The sequence below is a fragment of the Chlamydotis macqueenii genome, chromosome 2 (assembly GCF_036417535.1).
Source record: "Chlamydotis macqueenii isolate bChlMac1 chromosome 2, bChlMac1.mat, whole genome shotgun sequence".
In the NCBI taxonomy this organism is placed as follows: domain Eukaryota; kingdom Metazoa; phylum Chordata; class Aves; order Otidiformes; family Otididae; genus Chlamydotis; species Chlamydotis macqueenii.
In genome coordinates, this window is record NC_141557.1 from 47879719 (window position 1) to 47894971 (window position 15253).

The following is a 15253-nucleotide window of genomic DNA, read 5'->3' on the forward strand; positions in this document are numbered from 1 at the left end:
AAGTACTGTTGCTCCTCTTGAAAAGACCTCCTGGGCATTATTTCTGCCTCTCCTGGATTTCTCTGTAAGAAATACAATGCAGATATGGGTGTGTATGGACATGCATTTCCTTAGATCACTGTCACAAACACAAGGTTATGACCTTACTGCTCACATGATTCCAGGCAGCAACGTATAGAATAAGGTATTGTTAGAGAATGTAGAAGTAAAATAAAAAGGGAAGGAGAGAAATCTCTTGAATATAATCTTTAGTGATAGTGCTTTTGCTTGTAATCCAGAATAGCTCCATTGTAGAAAAATCTAGCTCAAGAGGTTCATAAAAGCCAGGAAGTATCTCCCTACAGTTGCCATTGGCAGGCCATAGAGTGTCCCAGTCTAGAGCTACAGATCTTCTAACCTGAGTACAAAAAGTCCTTGGAAATACAGTGCCTGCAAGGACGGTTGCCAACAGTGTAAGTCATATTAGTCTTTTGGGTAGGTGTCTGCTTCATTCGACATGTATGCTTTGAGGATTATATCTACCGTTTTTTCACTGGAGATGTTCTCTGGCAGAGTACTGTGAGGTCCTTTTTTTTTTTTTTTTTTTACTGTCATTTTGTGGGTATGTAGAGTGCTACTTGAGATGAACCCTAAGAGAAGTCATTTTAACATCCAGGCTCAGGAGAACAAATATTGCTGGTAATACCAAAGATATCTTGTAGTCAAAATAAATGTATTCAGAACAGAGTATCAGTTGTTTCTTGTTGAGTGATGGATAGAGTCAGAAATCATTCTGACTAAATAAGAAAAAGTTATGATCCTTGAATTTTTCTATCACTGTGTTGAGACGTTAGTATCCACTGATATGTAAAATAACTTCTCACCTTATGTGCGGATTATATCCCAATTATGGCACTGAACATTTCAGAAGAAATGTAATTTATGAGCTGCAGTTGATCTGGCAGAGCTACGTACTATGTGTGGGCTCAGTGATTTTAGGGAGGATTGTAAATTCCAGAGTCAGCTCTAGCATAATGCCCAGAAATAGCTTGAAATTTATATATCACTTGAGTAGACTCTCAGCGTATAGGACATGACACTGTTAATACCATCTAGGACAAGTAACTTTTGCAGCACACATTTTTAGTAACCTCAATATATATTTTTATTCTTTGAAGGAAGCTGTAGTATATTATAAAACTGTACAGAGTCTGGTTTTGTTTTGTTTGTTTAATTCACTGCTTTTCAGGTTTCCCTTAAGCAAAAACCCCAAGCCACTCAAAGCACTTAATAATGTTGTGAATGTTCTCATTCTGAAGTTGGAAGGGCTACAGTTGATTCAGCATGTTGCTTGAACACATGCTAGTTTTGGGTGCACAAACTGGTGTTTCAGTACTTGTGTTTGTTGCTTCCACTGATTGATTACATTGAAGAGACATGTGCATGGCATTACAGGATCAGCCCTCTTGTACTTTCTGTTTAGACCTTAACAATGACATGGAAATCTTTCCAAATGGACGCCTAAAATCACAAAAGTGTATAATGAATGTCTTATGTTTGAGTTGTTCTTAACAGGATTACTAGACATGCTTCTAAGAGGGTGCCGTTGTACAGAAAAGCAATAAATTTTGTAACTCTTCTTAGAACTAAGGTATTGATGCGTATTTAAATATATTTTATTTTCAAATGGCATGAATATTTCACAATAATTTCTTTAAGAAAAAATCTGTCAGCATTTGCTATCTGTGCTGTTAAAATGCCAGAATTTTAATTTGGGATCCTAGCCTGCATAAAATAATGTTGAAGCCACATTGAATACATTGAAGTGTTTTTACACCTGTGCTCCGTGATTATATACATATGAGAAGGAGACCTCAACCAGAAGAAAGCTAAGAAAATACTGTCCAAAGAATACAAGCCTTGGTTCAGTTCTTCATCCTTTGCTGTTTCCAAAGGCAAAATAAATGGAAAGTTTGGAAATGCAGATATCCAGAAAATAATTTTATTGTCAGTTGTTTAAGAAACGAAACAGGAGTAATGCTCCTGGCGTAGATATGTGGATTCTCAGAGGTTTTGAGCATTTGCAGTTACACCTGAAGCCAGTGTTTTCTAGAGGATGTTATGTCAGTGTTTTCTGAATGACATCTGAAAGCACCTAGACACCTTCTGGAGAGCACCATGCTCACAGTTTGACTGTTGTGTTTATCACCCATCTCCATTTTGGTTTAGTAGTTAACCCAGGCGTCAACTCCAGCATTCCCTATGTTCTCTTTGTTCTGTCAGCCAGGAGTTTTCAGTACAGGTAGCACTGTGTATCGGAGCGTCCACCTTCAGTCACCTGGAGGGGATGAACTCTGCTGAATTTAGAGAGCACATGAAGCAGCTGTCTTCTACTGTGTGATCCTAATTGGATTTTGTGACGTAGTTGTCAGGAATTTCACCTTACCAAAGAATGGAGTTAGTGGCATAGACTGGCAAAAGTCTGTAGCTTGTACCTTGATGACGCTGGAGGAAAAAAGTGCCTCTTAATGGTCCTTTGCTGTTGTCCTCTTCCAAAGCAGGCAGAGCTTTTTCTTCTATTCAGCAATAAAATAAATTTCTAGTGCTTTAAAACACCATCTCCATCTGTTGCTCTAAGGACTTCTCAACCTGATTGTCAGTCCATCCCTGTCTCACCAGCCTGTGCTCAAGAGATGTCCAAATTCCACTGCTCTCTATTGAAAGAGCAGGGAACCAAGTTTCCTCCTTTTGTTAAAACATGCCAAAGTAATGATGAGCAGAGTGGCTTTGTTCAGAGTCGGGCTAAAACTTCACCTTTCTGCCAGTCTGGATCAAGCCATATTCTGAGGATTTATGATTTTATTTTTTTTTTAAAGTTCATTTTTGCATAAATCTATATTTGGCAGAATAGGTATTTATATCAAATGCAAAGATTTACTGGCCACTGTGAGCTCTTTGCCTCCTCACTATTTGTCTAGCATAGCAGCAAATTTGAGTTTGGAACCAATGGTACAAAAGTTAATGGTATTTTAGTATAGCTGCTTCTTACAAATCTTCTTCAAACTGTTTGTCTCGACTCCTTTTTGTGGATGGGGCGAGCCACTAGTTTACCTACTGTAACTTTATACCTTTCTCTCCATGAGCTGATTGAAAATCCAGATTAAACAGTCTTTTGAGGGTTCCCTTGCAGAAGACCGTGTCCTAAACGCATCTGCTTTCCTGTTTGCACCTAGCAGAACGGCCCGTAAGCTGAGTACTGAAGCTGGATCTGGAACAGCTCTGGGCTGTATGTCAGCCTTGTGTTTTGTGTGGGGAAGGCTCTGTTTTACCAGAAGATGGAGCTCTCTGCAGTCAGTTTGGCTGGTACCTGCCTCTTTTTGCAGTATTTTAAAAGATGTTTCTACAAGTGTTTGTGCTTACAGGACGGTTGCTTTCGGATACGATGTTTTGCAACTCTGAGGCATTTTGGAAAAAAAGCTTGAGAGAGCTTAATAAGGTAAAGAATAATTAATTACTGCGAGACAAAATGCAATCCAGCAGCGATCTAAGGTTTAGGGGGAAAATGCACAAACAACTTAGTTTATGGTTTCCTGATGGATAAATTACATGATGTTTCTGGAAATTTTGTTAAACACTGAATTATGTACAGGTTCTTTTTCATACAGATATGCAGCCTCATTGTTAATCATCTACTTCTTTAAAAAAAGAGGGTGTAAATAAAACATTTGGTTTCAGCCAGAGTCATGTGGAACAGATGTTTATATTTAACATGATACTTTGGTGTATCTGCATGTGAAAATACTCTCTCTAATTGTAAACTTATATATTATTTCCTCACAAATTCATACCAACTCAGGATATGACCATTCTTATGTAAAATTACTAAGTTAGGAACGAATCGTTTTGTTTCTATTTTATAAACTTTGTTCATTTACAGCAACAGGTTCTCACTCACTTTGTGTTGTGTCCAAAGGATGGAAAATGCTACAGCAATATGATACACCCCATTGTTGACTGATGGAGGATGAAGCTGGTACAGGACTTTCTTAGTGGTATTTGAGGGTGGAATATATCCTTGGAAATTGATTTTTTTTTTTTTTTAATAATTTCAGTTTGTTTCCTCTTATTAGGATCCGTGATTTCTCAACTTTTAGCAGCCTTCTCCTATCTCTGACTCATTAATAGCAATGAGTCTTGCTTTTGCTAATGCAGCTATGTATCTTCAGTATGCCTGTTTCCAGTCTGAGGGGATGCCCAACAGACATTGCAAATGGGGAAAATGCACTTACTGTATTACAACTATGTGCTTTGGGTTGAGCTTGCAATCTTAAACTGGCATTGCTTTATTCTGTTCTCTATTCATCATCCAGGGATAATTGCTTTGTTTCTACTTGATTTATGTTGAAGTCCTTTGCTTTCTCTAAATAACCGATTTTTTTCATGTCCAGTTATTTGAGCTCTTTCTCCAGATTTTCTTTTAACTCTTTACAATATGGAGAGAATCATGATTGCTAGGCTGTGCTCCCTTGTAATAGCTTTTGTAGTGCTCACACTAATCTCTAAAGCAACTGGATTCCTGAAGCATCATAATTACCGTCTCTGGAGGTGAAGTAGAGCTTGTTGTTTTGTTATGCTGTGCTAACATTTGAGTGTGTTAACACGACACTCCAGTGGGTTTCCAGAAATATCCTTCTCTAATGTACAGCAGTATATTCCAGTGCTAACTGGAAGTTACCTCACATTGTTTGCTTAGCCACTTCTGCTTCCACTGTTCACACTCCCCGTGCTCTACCCTTCACACACTGCTTATATATGTTCTTAAAGGATGACCTAACTGCACACACTAGTTTGGAGCTGTGATAGTTTATATGCGAAAAAGGGAACACAGCCACAATTAAGACTTGCCTTGCTTCTGCTGAGCATCTCTGGAAGTTCAGAATGGTGTCTGGTCTAGTTGGTCGGTCTGTCTGTCCTTTGCAATGTGTTGAATAGTTGTTGTACTGTGGTATTAAAATGTGGCTTAATCAGGGAATGGCTCAGAGGGTTGGGTAGGACTGAGAGGGAGGGAGCTGCAAATGGTTTTTATTGTGCATGTCTTTTGACCACTGCTAGGTTTGGTTACTAAGTAAGAGAACCTATGCAATCATGATACCTTTGACGTAATATTTAACTCCGGGTGTTTATCAAACAGCTTTTCAGATGCATGGCTCAAATTTTGTAGTTCTTTTGTGATGGCAACAGCTGCATTATACAGCAGGTTAGTAAGTATATCCACAGAAGTATCTCTGCTACTTCTGCGGAGGAAAGAAATTGGCCTAACTCCTCTCATTTTTTAAATTGAGCTATATTGCTTCTTTCTCAAATTACTGATACATTGACAGAGCGGCATCTTTACAGTTTCGTTTGTGGGGACAATGATTTACTACGCTGTTCACAAATATTTAAAAACTGCTATATTGTGCAGCTGAGGACATACATTCCTAAAGAACCTAAACACATGCACAAGAGAAATGTCACAGATGTACAGTAGTGGATCCGAAAGTACTACCTTTTATTATTGTGAATGTGAAAAGTCAGAGACAGAGAAATTGTAATATGTGTCCGTCCCCTCCCTGCCCCAACAATCTATATTCCTGTAGCATTAGCAAGCTGGATCCATTACTGAGGAGTAATGAGGACACCTTTTTGTGGATCAATCTAAAAGGTGAAATGCACAAACATTTAGAAAATCTTAGTGCTTCTGAGCTGGTACTAGAAAGTGCTGCTTGTAATTTCCCACTGATGACAGTTGCTAGTTTAGATGAGGACTAGCATTTCAAGCACTGCCTTACCTCGGTTTGGTTTGAGCAAGACTTATCTGCAGTGTTAGTGCTCATGGGGAAATTTCAGCAGACCCTTTTAGCACTGGCGTTGGAGTCCTAGATGTGTTTATTTTGGAGAACAAGTGTCTGTTAGAACACTGTAGCACTTGTGTATTTCACTTTTCTTGCATTGATCCTGTCCGAGGTACCTCATCACTTTTTGCATCTGTCTTAGAAGCACACAGAAGTTTGGTTTTCCCCTTTTCTGTGTAAAATGCAAAGAATTTGCTTTTTTTTAATTTAGTACCTCATCCTGGGAAGTGCATGTCACAAACCAACTCCACCTTCACCTTCACCACCTGCCGCATTCTGCACCCTTCCGATGAACTCACACGAGTCACACCAAGGTAAGGGTTTCCCATGATGGCAAAGCCTTCAGCTCTGTCAGAGTTTTCCCTGTAAGGAAATGCAAAATAATGGCATAAGCAAAAGCTTCAGCAGCATTGGTGAATTACAGTACACTCCCAAATTATTCCTCCTATTTTGAGTTACCTCAACCTGATTTTGTTTGAGAGGCGTGTGTAATGTTTTAGAAAGCCAATCAAAATATCTTAAATTTTGTTGTCTGTAGTTAAAATATTGCACGATCAGACATAACTAAGTTGGTTTCCAGTGTCCAAACTTGACTACCCTTGATCTCAAACTAGTTGTAGCCTTGATGTTTGAATGTGCAGAATGTGGTTTTAAAAAAAAAAAAAAAAATCTGTGAGATTTTTTTTCCAGGGAGGAAAAATCTAAATCTTTGATGCAGAAGAAAAAGGGATGTGCAGGTAGAGAAACCCAGGAAGTACATGAGGAATGGAGGATGAAATATGCCTTAATCAAAACCAAGGAGCTGTGTACTTTGTTCCTTGGTGTAATTGTTGGAAATTAGTTCATAGTAGCCAGACTGAAACTAATGAACTGGCTTAATAAAAGCAACTGGCATGTATAGGCAATACATGCTGATAAAAGGCAATTCTATAGCCTTATAGAAGGTGAAGGTCTGAGAACTACAGAGGGTGAGTGAATTTAATCCATAAAAAGGGAACTTTCTTTCCTTAGCAAATCAGTATTTAAAGAAATGGGTTTTTTAATGTTTGGAAGGACCATGCCTCATCATTTTCTCTGCCCCTTCCAGCTCCTGTGTGGGAGTGTACCATTGTGTACGTCCCCATTCAGAGATGATGTGTCTAGACTTGTATAGACCTGAGATGGGCACTGATTACCTAAGGAACGCATGAAAAGTAAGGTTATGAAAACCTGTGAGGTGGAAAGGAAATGGATTTATGATTAAATGTAACTTTTCTGCTTCCCTTTCTGAACTAAGTTAATCATGGCCTGGCTGGTTTTTCTTTAGTCTTTTCTGTCTTCCTCTCTCCTCAATACTGTTACTAAAGAGATCCTTTCATATGGCTGCAGTTCTATTTTCATTTTCTTATTATTGTTGAGTGGCTGTCGTGGTCATAATGAACTCCTTGATTACGTTGGTTACTAAATCTAACAAGTCAGCCACAAGTGACAGCTAAATTACGTAAATATTCAGGTGCCTTAGTTATGCCAAAGTTCATCATTCATTCAGGAGAAAAAAAAGCAAAATAAACGATATGATGTTTTTCAGCAGAGATGTTTAAGGAGCTCCTCCTTACCAACTATAAATAATTCTTCACAGGTCATGTGAGGAGGACGAGGAAACTGCATTATGTCTCGTTATGCTGAGAGGAGGTATAGGGCAGACACTATGACCCAGCGTGGCAGGGGGTGAGCAACGCTGCCAGCAGTGTCTTGTGTTGGCAGGGTCATGTTCAAGGAATGCTAGTGTGTGGCACCAGCTAACCCAAAGAGTTTTGATATTTACCTACCTGGTTGTGTTTTAACCTAGCCTCTAACCCAGGTGATGCTCTAACCTGACTAAATTTCATCTTCACTAAATGAGGTGCTCATTTATTTGTTTCTTTTCTGAATCTAACCCTGAAACTGTCACTGGGCTGTGTTGCTGAGACCAGTTTGAGTCTTTTTCTGTGGTTATGTTCAGGCTACTCTACAGTGTTGGTCAGTTTGATGGGGGAAATGTTTCCTGGTTAAAGCAATACCAAAATGATCAAACAAACAAACAAAAAAAAAGCAACACCTACGTAACTGCTTTCTTGCAGGGATGACTTTTTTTAAATTTTTTCCCTGGCACTGCAGTGTGTACCTGTGCTGACAAATTAGTACAAGTACTAATCTAAATATTTGTGCAACTGAAATCTGAAGCTGAAAAGAATGAAGCTGTTGGAGTTAATAAGGCATTGGAGTGCTGTAGTTTTCATCTCATGACTAGTACTTCTTAACAGCCTGGTAATGAACACCCTATGTCTGGGTTTCCAAATATACTTGGTTGTACCCTGTAGAAAGTCAGGTCATGCAGTAAGTTATCTTCCTCTTTCTTTTCCCTCTCTCATGCTTTTCAAGACTTCTGTGTTTAGCCAGTGTGGGAGATGCATCACAGTGGCTGTCACACTGCTCTTTCGTTCAGGCAGGAACTGGAATCAGCTATAGCAAATACATTCCCCTCTTCCCTTTACACCGTCTCCACTATGACCCAGCAGTACTAGATGGACTAGCAGTTCTGTGTACTCAGAAGTGACGCTAAAAAGTAGATCTGTCTTGCTTATATCATCGGTCAAGTCTCCCTGTTTCCTTGTCTCATGGAAGAAACTGGGAGTCGTGACAGCCAGTAGATCAGAAAGAAAAACTGAAGGTGTAGATCACAAACCTGTCAATTTAATTGTTTATCAGAAGAAATGTGGTGATGTTGGGGAATGTATTAATCCCATGAGACTGAGTGGTGAAGTATGCAAATTGGAGAGATGCATTTGGTAAGAGATGACATTTTGGCACTTGTCATCACATTTGTGAGGATCTGGGAACTGTCAGTTTCCCATGTACTCTCAAAATGGATAGAGGCCTCATTCAGGGTTAAAAATCTTGCTAGCAATAGGTTTTAATTCCCTAGTGGAGAGAATAATTTTCCTGCTCCTTTGCTTTCAGCCTTAACGCAGCACCTACTCCAGCTTGTGGCAGCATTAGCAATTTGAAAGGCACCCCAGTGGCTACTCCCTGTACTCCTCGGCGTCTGAGTTTGGCCGAATCCTTCACTAACCTCCGGGAATCCACGACGACGATGAGCACGTCTCTGGGGCTGGTGTGGCTGCTGAAGGAAAGGGGCATCTCGGCAGCAGTGTACAATCCACAGAGCTGGGACAGAGGCAGCAAAGGCACCTTCCTGAGCACATACCCCCCTAAAATGGCGATCATTCCTTCCACTCCACCAAACTCACCTATGCAGACACCTTCTTCTTCCCCTCCATCTTTTGAGTTCAAGTGCACCAGCCCACCTTATGACAACTTCTTGGCTTCGAAGCCTGCTAGTTCGATCTTGAAGGAGGTGAGGAATAAAAAGAACATCAGGAACAGTGAGAGTCAGACTGACGTGTCTGTTTCCAACCTTAATCTTGTGGACAAAGTCAAGAGGTTTGGTATCGCCAAAGTTGTGAGTTCAGGGCAAATGTCAGCTCCTCCTTTAACTGATGACCAGGGACCTCTTCTCTGTGGGGCACAAGGACCGGTGAGGGCCCTTGTTCCTGGAGGCCTGGCACCAGACGGTCTCCCACTGGGCTGCCCTGCCGTGACCAGTGCCATCGGGGGCATCCAGCTGAACACTGGCATCCGAAGGAATCGGAGCTTCCCCACCATGGTGGGTTCCAGCATGCAGATGAAAGGCCCGACATCTCTCACTTCGGGGATCCTCATGGGAACCAAGCTCCCGAAGCAAACTAGCTTGCGATGAAGGACTTTTCTTTTTACAGCTAGTCTTTTTAAATAAAAATACTCAGATTCTTTCTCCAATCCTCTTTTCCTTTTCCCACCACCCCTCCATTGCCTCTTGAGTTTGACAAATCAACTTCGTGCCTAATGGGAGAAATGTGTAAACTTTGTATAAAATGTGTAAATATGTACCAGATCTGTTGTAACTAATTGGATTATTTTACTGTTCAATTGAGTGCAAAAGGCTCTACGTTATGATTGCTGTATTAAGGTTAACTTGCTAACCTTTTGAAAAGGTTGTTTTTTTTTTTTTTTAAGATGCACTGAAAAAAAAAAAGGAACAAAACCAACAAAAATAACTTGACTAGGAAAACATGAATTCTGTAGCTAGTCTAACTTGAGTCAAAGGTGCATGGGAAGCTATTGAATGTGTTATGTGAGACCTCGCATTACATCACTTGAAGCATGGGAGCGTTTGTGCTTTGTTAAATGCTGAAAAAAGCACTCAGTTAACATGTGGTAGTTTTAATTTTGCTTCTGTAGATGAGTTGAGCTGAGTTATTGGAGTGCCTGGCTATTTTGCCTGAATGGATGAATTTTTTTTTTTTTTTCCTGTTCTGTATTCTCCTCTTTCCGGAGATGATAAACTTGAAGTAATACTGTGTTGAGGTCAGCAGGCCTACTGGGTACCTGGAATACTGACATAATCCTTCCACCACTGTTTTGTTTGGCACGCTTACACTCTGTCCGACTTCTTTTTTTGGGGTTTTTTTTTTTTGTTTTTTTTGTTTGTTTGTTTTTCAATGCTGCACTGGATTGTGGAAGGGATAATACTTTACTGTATGTTGCTGCCACTGAAACACGCTTTGTCAATGCCCCCAAAGAAAACAGTTTTCACAACTGATGAGGTAAATAAACATGGCAGTGCCTTCCTAGAAGTCAAAGTTGCAGAACAGATTGACAGGTAAGAATGTTATAAAAGAACATGTAGCAGAAACAATATTAGCAAAAGGTGCATCCTTGAAATCTCGGCAAAGAACCACAAAGAACATTTAGTAATGGAATGGTACAAGCTGGAAAGAGCAACTTGCAGTCATCATGCTGATCTTCAGCTTTCATGCATGTCGATGACCATGGCCTTGTAAGCAGGGTGAGAATATTCCCCACCTGTTTTCTTTTTTCAGAGAAAACTTTAGATTAAAAAATTGGACCTTAGCAGAGGTAAAAATGTGGGAAACACTTTATTCCACGGTGTTTTTAAACTGAAAAAACATTTCCTAATACCAAACGTATAACTCCCACTTTTTCAGAAAAGAAACTAAAGACCTCACACAACTTTTAGTTACAGCCAGGCGATCCTAATTTGTATTGCAATTTTCTTCTCTGTTTCTCCCAAACTTCTGCTGAGTGCATGTAGAAAGAATTGAAATATCCTGAAACTGGAACAGACTGGAGGGAGCTTGCTTCTACAGCTGAGCTGAGACCTGTATTTTTTTGGTAGGAGGGATGGAGAGGAGGAAATAGGGGAGGGTTTAACATCTGCTTTCTTTTCCTTGCACTTCTTGTGGCATCTAAATCAAGCTCCCCGTTTGTTACCGTAATCACACTACACGTAATTACCGTGAATTGCCATTTGTACCAGACTGTTACTAAATCATTAGCACTGATAATTTCTTGTATAAATGAAACTGTCTTTTAGTCTTTGTGACGAGAGATAGGTGGGTGGGTGGGTACTTTTTTTTTTTTTTTTCTTTCCCTGAATGAAGTAGTTATTGCAGTAGTACTATGGACACTAAGGATATTTTTTGAGAAAGAAAAAAAAAAAACACATCGGTCGGTTACTGCATGTGTTTGAAGACTTCTATTTATTCTATAAACTTAAAATGTTTTAGTAAAATGTCATCAGCTCTCTTTGCTGTTGTATGTGTGCACTTATTGCAAGTAAATTTAAGTACCTTTTTATTTGAATGTATCTTAAAACAGTAGATAGAATAACAGTTCATTCTGAAAAAAATCATGGACTTAATGGACCATTTTATATACCCAGAGGAAGAAAGCAATACCATTTTGAGAACTTAAAGTGTAGAAGTTAATCATGCAATGGGGAAGTATTGTTTAGCCTTTAAATAAGCAGTAGGAGCTGTCCACCCACCGGAGAAAGCAATTGTAACACATCAGAAAGATGAAATTGAAATTTTTCTTCACTAGTATCAATAAAATAACAGAAAAGTTGCATTGTTGTGTATTATTCAACTCTCTTTCCTGTTCTTTTAAGGTGATAAGTTTTCCACCTTGATCCCTCGCTTTCATCTTTCAGTCAAAGCAAAATAAGAAGCCATCACTAGGATTGGTTTTTAATTTCTTAGATGTAGAAATGGTTGAAGAGTTTTGATATTTTGAGATTGCTGGAACTGGTGAGACTTAGGTCAAAACAAAAAAATGTAGAAACGAGTGCAGCTGAGTTCCAAGAAAGAAGAATTGAATGTTGTGTGGCTTGTGTATTTTGAGCAGGAGAGGGGTGTGAACTCTCCTGCCTAATACAATGCAAAAACTATAGTGACAAAATGGGGAAGTACAGTAATGAGGAAATACCTTGTTTTTTCCAAGAAACAGCAGTGAGGTCTGCTCTTAGCTAGTATCTTCATTACTGAGGGAGGAAACAGCCCACTGATGAAACGCCAGGTAAGGAGAAACTCAAGCCTGCAGACGTGGTTAGAGCTCAGTAGTGACAGAAGAGCTCCTTGGAGGAGGGGGTGGTCAGGCAATAAATCATAGGAAGATTGGGCAGTCTCATACATTGAGGAGAGGGATGTGTGTGAGGTTGGGAGAAAAATAATACCATTTATATCACATACTTGCTACAGAGAGAAAACTGTAGAGCAATAATGCCAAAATAAACCTTTGGAGGGCTTGCCATTAGTGTGACGCAGTGCTGTATGAAAACTGTGATAAAGGCTGATGCTGTGCCGATGCCGTGCTGCACTGAGCACATCCAGGTGCTGTGTCAGTGAGTAGGGAGACTGGTCCTTCCTGTCTGCCCAGCTCCGAGGCTGGATCAGAAAGTTAATGGTTAATGGGAGGGGTCCAGAGGGGACCAGTGCATCCAGCCCTCCCTGCCTGAGGACAGGCTGAGTTAAACAAGGCAAGGGGGAAGCTGAGGCTGGTCCGTAGGGTGCCTATGGCTTTAGGATGAGTAGGATTTGGAAGGAAATGTGGAAACCATTACAGATGCATGCAGAAGATACAGCAAGGAGGGAAGACCTCGTGAGTACTTGTAGTGGGACCTATTAATGAAAATTTATACTTAAGGTTTGAAAAAAGCTCTACTTGGAGAAAACTGCGTTCTGTTAGCAATAAATGCCATACCAAGATATTGTTTGGTCCATGTTGACCTGATCTGTCCCATCCTCCTTTAAAAAGCAAATACAGAGGCATGAGCCTGGAATGATTCTCACTTAAATTGGAGAGGTTTGACATCATAGGCACTACCTCCTAGTGCAGGACTGTAGTATTAAGACACAAGCATTTTGAGAAAGATATTTCCTCCTATTATAGCTAAAAAATAAGATTTTAAAATAGTAATTCAGACTAGATAAGTCCTTTTTTTTTTACAGGCTTATATGTTCTGTCTGGATATCGCAATGGACAAACTCAGGCACCATGTGGCCTCATGCGGTACCTTTCTGGGCCTTTGGGAGTGAGGAGCCAGCCCCGCAAGTCCAGTTCCTGAATCCCTTTGGCTGTTGCCTTGGTCAGAAGTTTCAAACTCTGAGCTCATTGGCAGCGCAGTCAGGGGACAAGCGACAGTGACTGTTGTATGACCCAGAAAAGGTGAAAGAAATGAATGTGCAGCAGAAAATGAGAAGGTAAAATTATTTGATTGCACCCAGGAAGATTTGTAAGGCAGTTGTATGAGTGATGAAAATGAAGCGCAATGCAGTTCCCTGTGCGGTTCTGCACCAGCCCGGCTGCGGCTGTGCTGGGTAGCCCTGCAGAAACCCACCTCCCGGGGTCCGACCTGCTTCTAGATGGAGCTGTTGGTTGTGTGGATGCTTTCAAATGATCTTTTCATGGCTTACAGAAATTAATTGTAAGCCCTCACAAACTGCGAAACCAATGTGTTTGCTGGTTTTGTGTAAACTGTTGCCTTACCCCAGGCAGCCTGCTGTCCTCGCTTTTCTAAGCTCTGTCTGCAGTGGGATTTCTCCTGGGCTGGCAGTTCTTGCTGTACCTGCAATAGCCACTGGCTTCTCTCTGTTTCTCAGAGCAGGGTACCCCAGTGCTCCCTGGCACTTTCCATGGCTCGCAGAGAGCTCTTGGAAAGTGCTGGCCTACACAGGGTGGGAGCTGTTCTGCCGCAGGAGCCGCTGGTTTCTTCACGGTGAAAGGAAAGTGCGTGCTCAAGTGAAATACGCCATCTGCCCCCAGGCTGGGTAGCCAAGGATCAGGTCTAATCTTTGATGCTGTATAAGCTTCTAGCCTGTGTTTCTGTGCTGTTACACGGCTCTGACCCAGGAGGCTGACAAATCCCCCTGTGACACTGCCAGTACTGCTGTTCCGCAATGCTCTGCTCACTTCTTGCTCTGTCCTCTCCCTGCAGCAGCAGCCCTGGCCTGGGTTTGCCTCCCTGCCTGCTCCCCGTCGTGTAAGAGCACTGGCTGTCGCTTGCATGGCCCTATCAGCTGCTGTCACGTCTCGCCAAGCTGCACTGGGTGCTGTGGCACTGTGGTGACACTCAGGGTCCTGAGTGACTTTTGTGCAACACAGGAAGCATCTTTTTTTGGCTATCGCCTTTTTACATCTTCCAAAAGTAATAGTTCCCCCCCCGCCCCGGCCTACCCTTGCTGGTGTGCATGAATGCTCCTGCAGTGATCTAAACCTTTGGCTTTGGAAAGAATAAATACATGGGATTTGTTGTTCATGCTGTATTGTTATTTTCTGACTTTTTAAAAAGTATCTAGGAGGATGCATGTGATGCTGCGTTTATTCACTTCTTTGTTTGGAGATATGCATCTTCTGTGTCAGCTAAGTGAACAGCAACAGTGTTTAATAAGCAAGTGCATGTAGATACACTTAATTTCAAGCTATCACATCCCTGAAGGTGAATGATAAACCCAGTTTTCCGAAAGGCCTGGAACTCTAGGGAAACTTGGGTTTAAACAACCATGAAAATCCAGGGATTTAGTATTCACTGAAGGTCCTATAGAAGAACTGGGCTTCAAGGTTGTGGTCCTGGGAAAGGAAAAACTGATAAAACACCCACGTTGACAAAGAAGGCCACAGCGAAACCAAAGAGGGAGTAAGTGCAGCCCACTGGGGTTAAGGGCAATCAAAGCTGAGTCAGGCCAAACTCCTCAAGGTACAAAAGGAGCAACTGGAGATTGCGCAAAGGTAGGAGGTCTGCTGGGGTGCAGGACTGTGCTTTTCTGTGAGATGCTTCACCCTAGAGATTTCAGTGGAGTTTGGAGGAAACACCAGGTTTCTGCTTCTGGAAACAATGCTGGTATTTGGAGAGTGTCTTGGTTTCTCCTTCAGGACAGTAAATCATGCTGTGGGGTAACAAAGACTGCACGAGCTATCTGGAATCTCAGCCAATGTATTTAATGCACTCAGACGATTTCAAA

The 15253-nt window shown here is 41.0% G+C and overlaps 1 protein-coding gene across 5 annotated transcripts in view; it reads left to right on the plus strand.

The window, feature by feature from the left end:
* Positions 1-11864, plus strand: part of TRAK1 (trafficking kinesin protein 1) — a 137764-nt gene extending 125900 nt beyond the window's left edge. For 3 of the 5 annotated variants that reach the window (XM_086742853.1, XM_086742855.1, XM_086742858.1), the window contains 2 exons: positions 6085-6187; positions 8853-11864. In XM_086742853.1, the coding sequence (XP_086598979.1) occupies positions 6085-6187; positions 8853-9651 (902 nt within the window). In that variant the 3' untranslated portion in view covers positions 9652-11864. Of the gene's footprint in view, positions 1-6084; positions 6188-7491; positions 7581-8852 lie in introns of all 5 variants that reach the window. The other 2 variants (XM_086742856.1, XM_086742857.1) reach the window with 2 other exon arrangements.
* The last annotated feature ends 3389 nt before the right edge of the window (positions 11865-15253 follow it).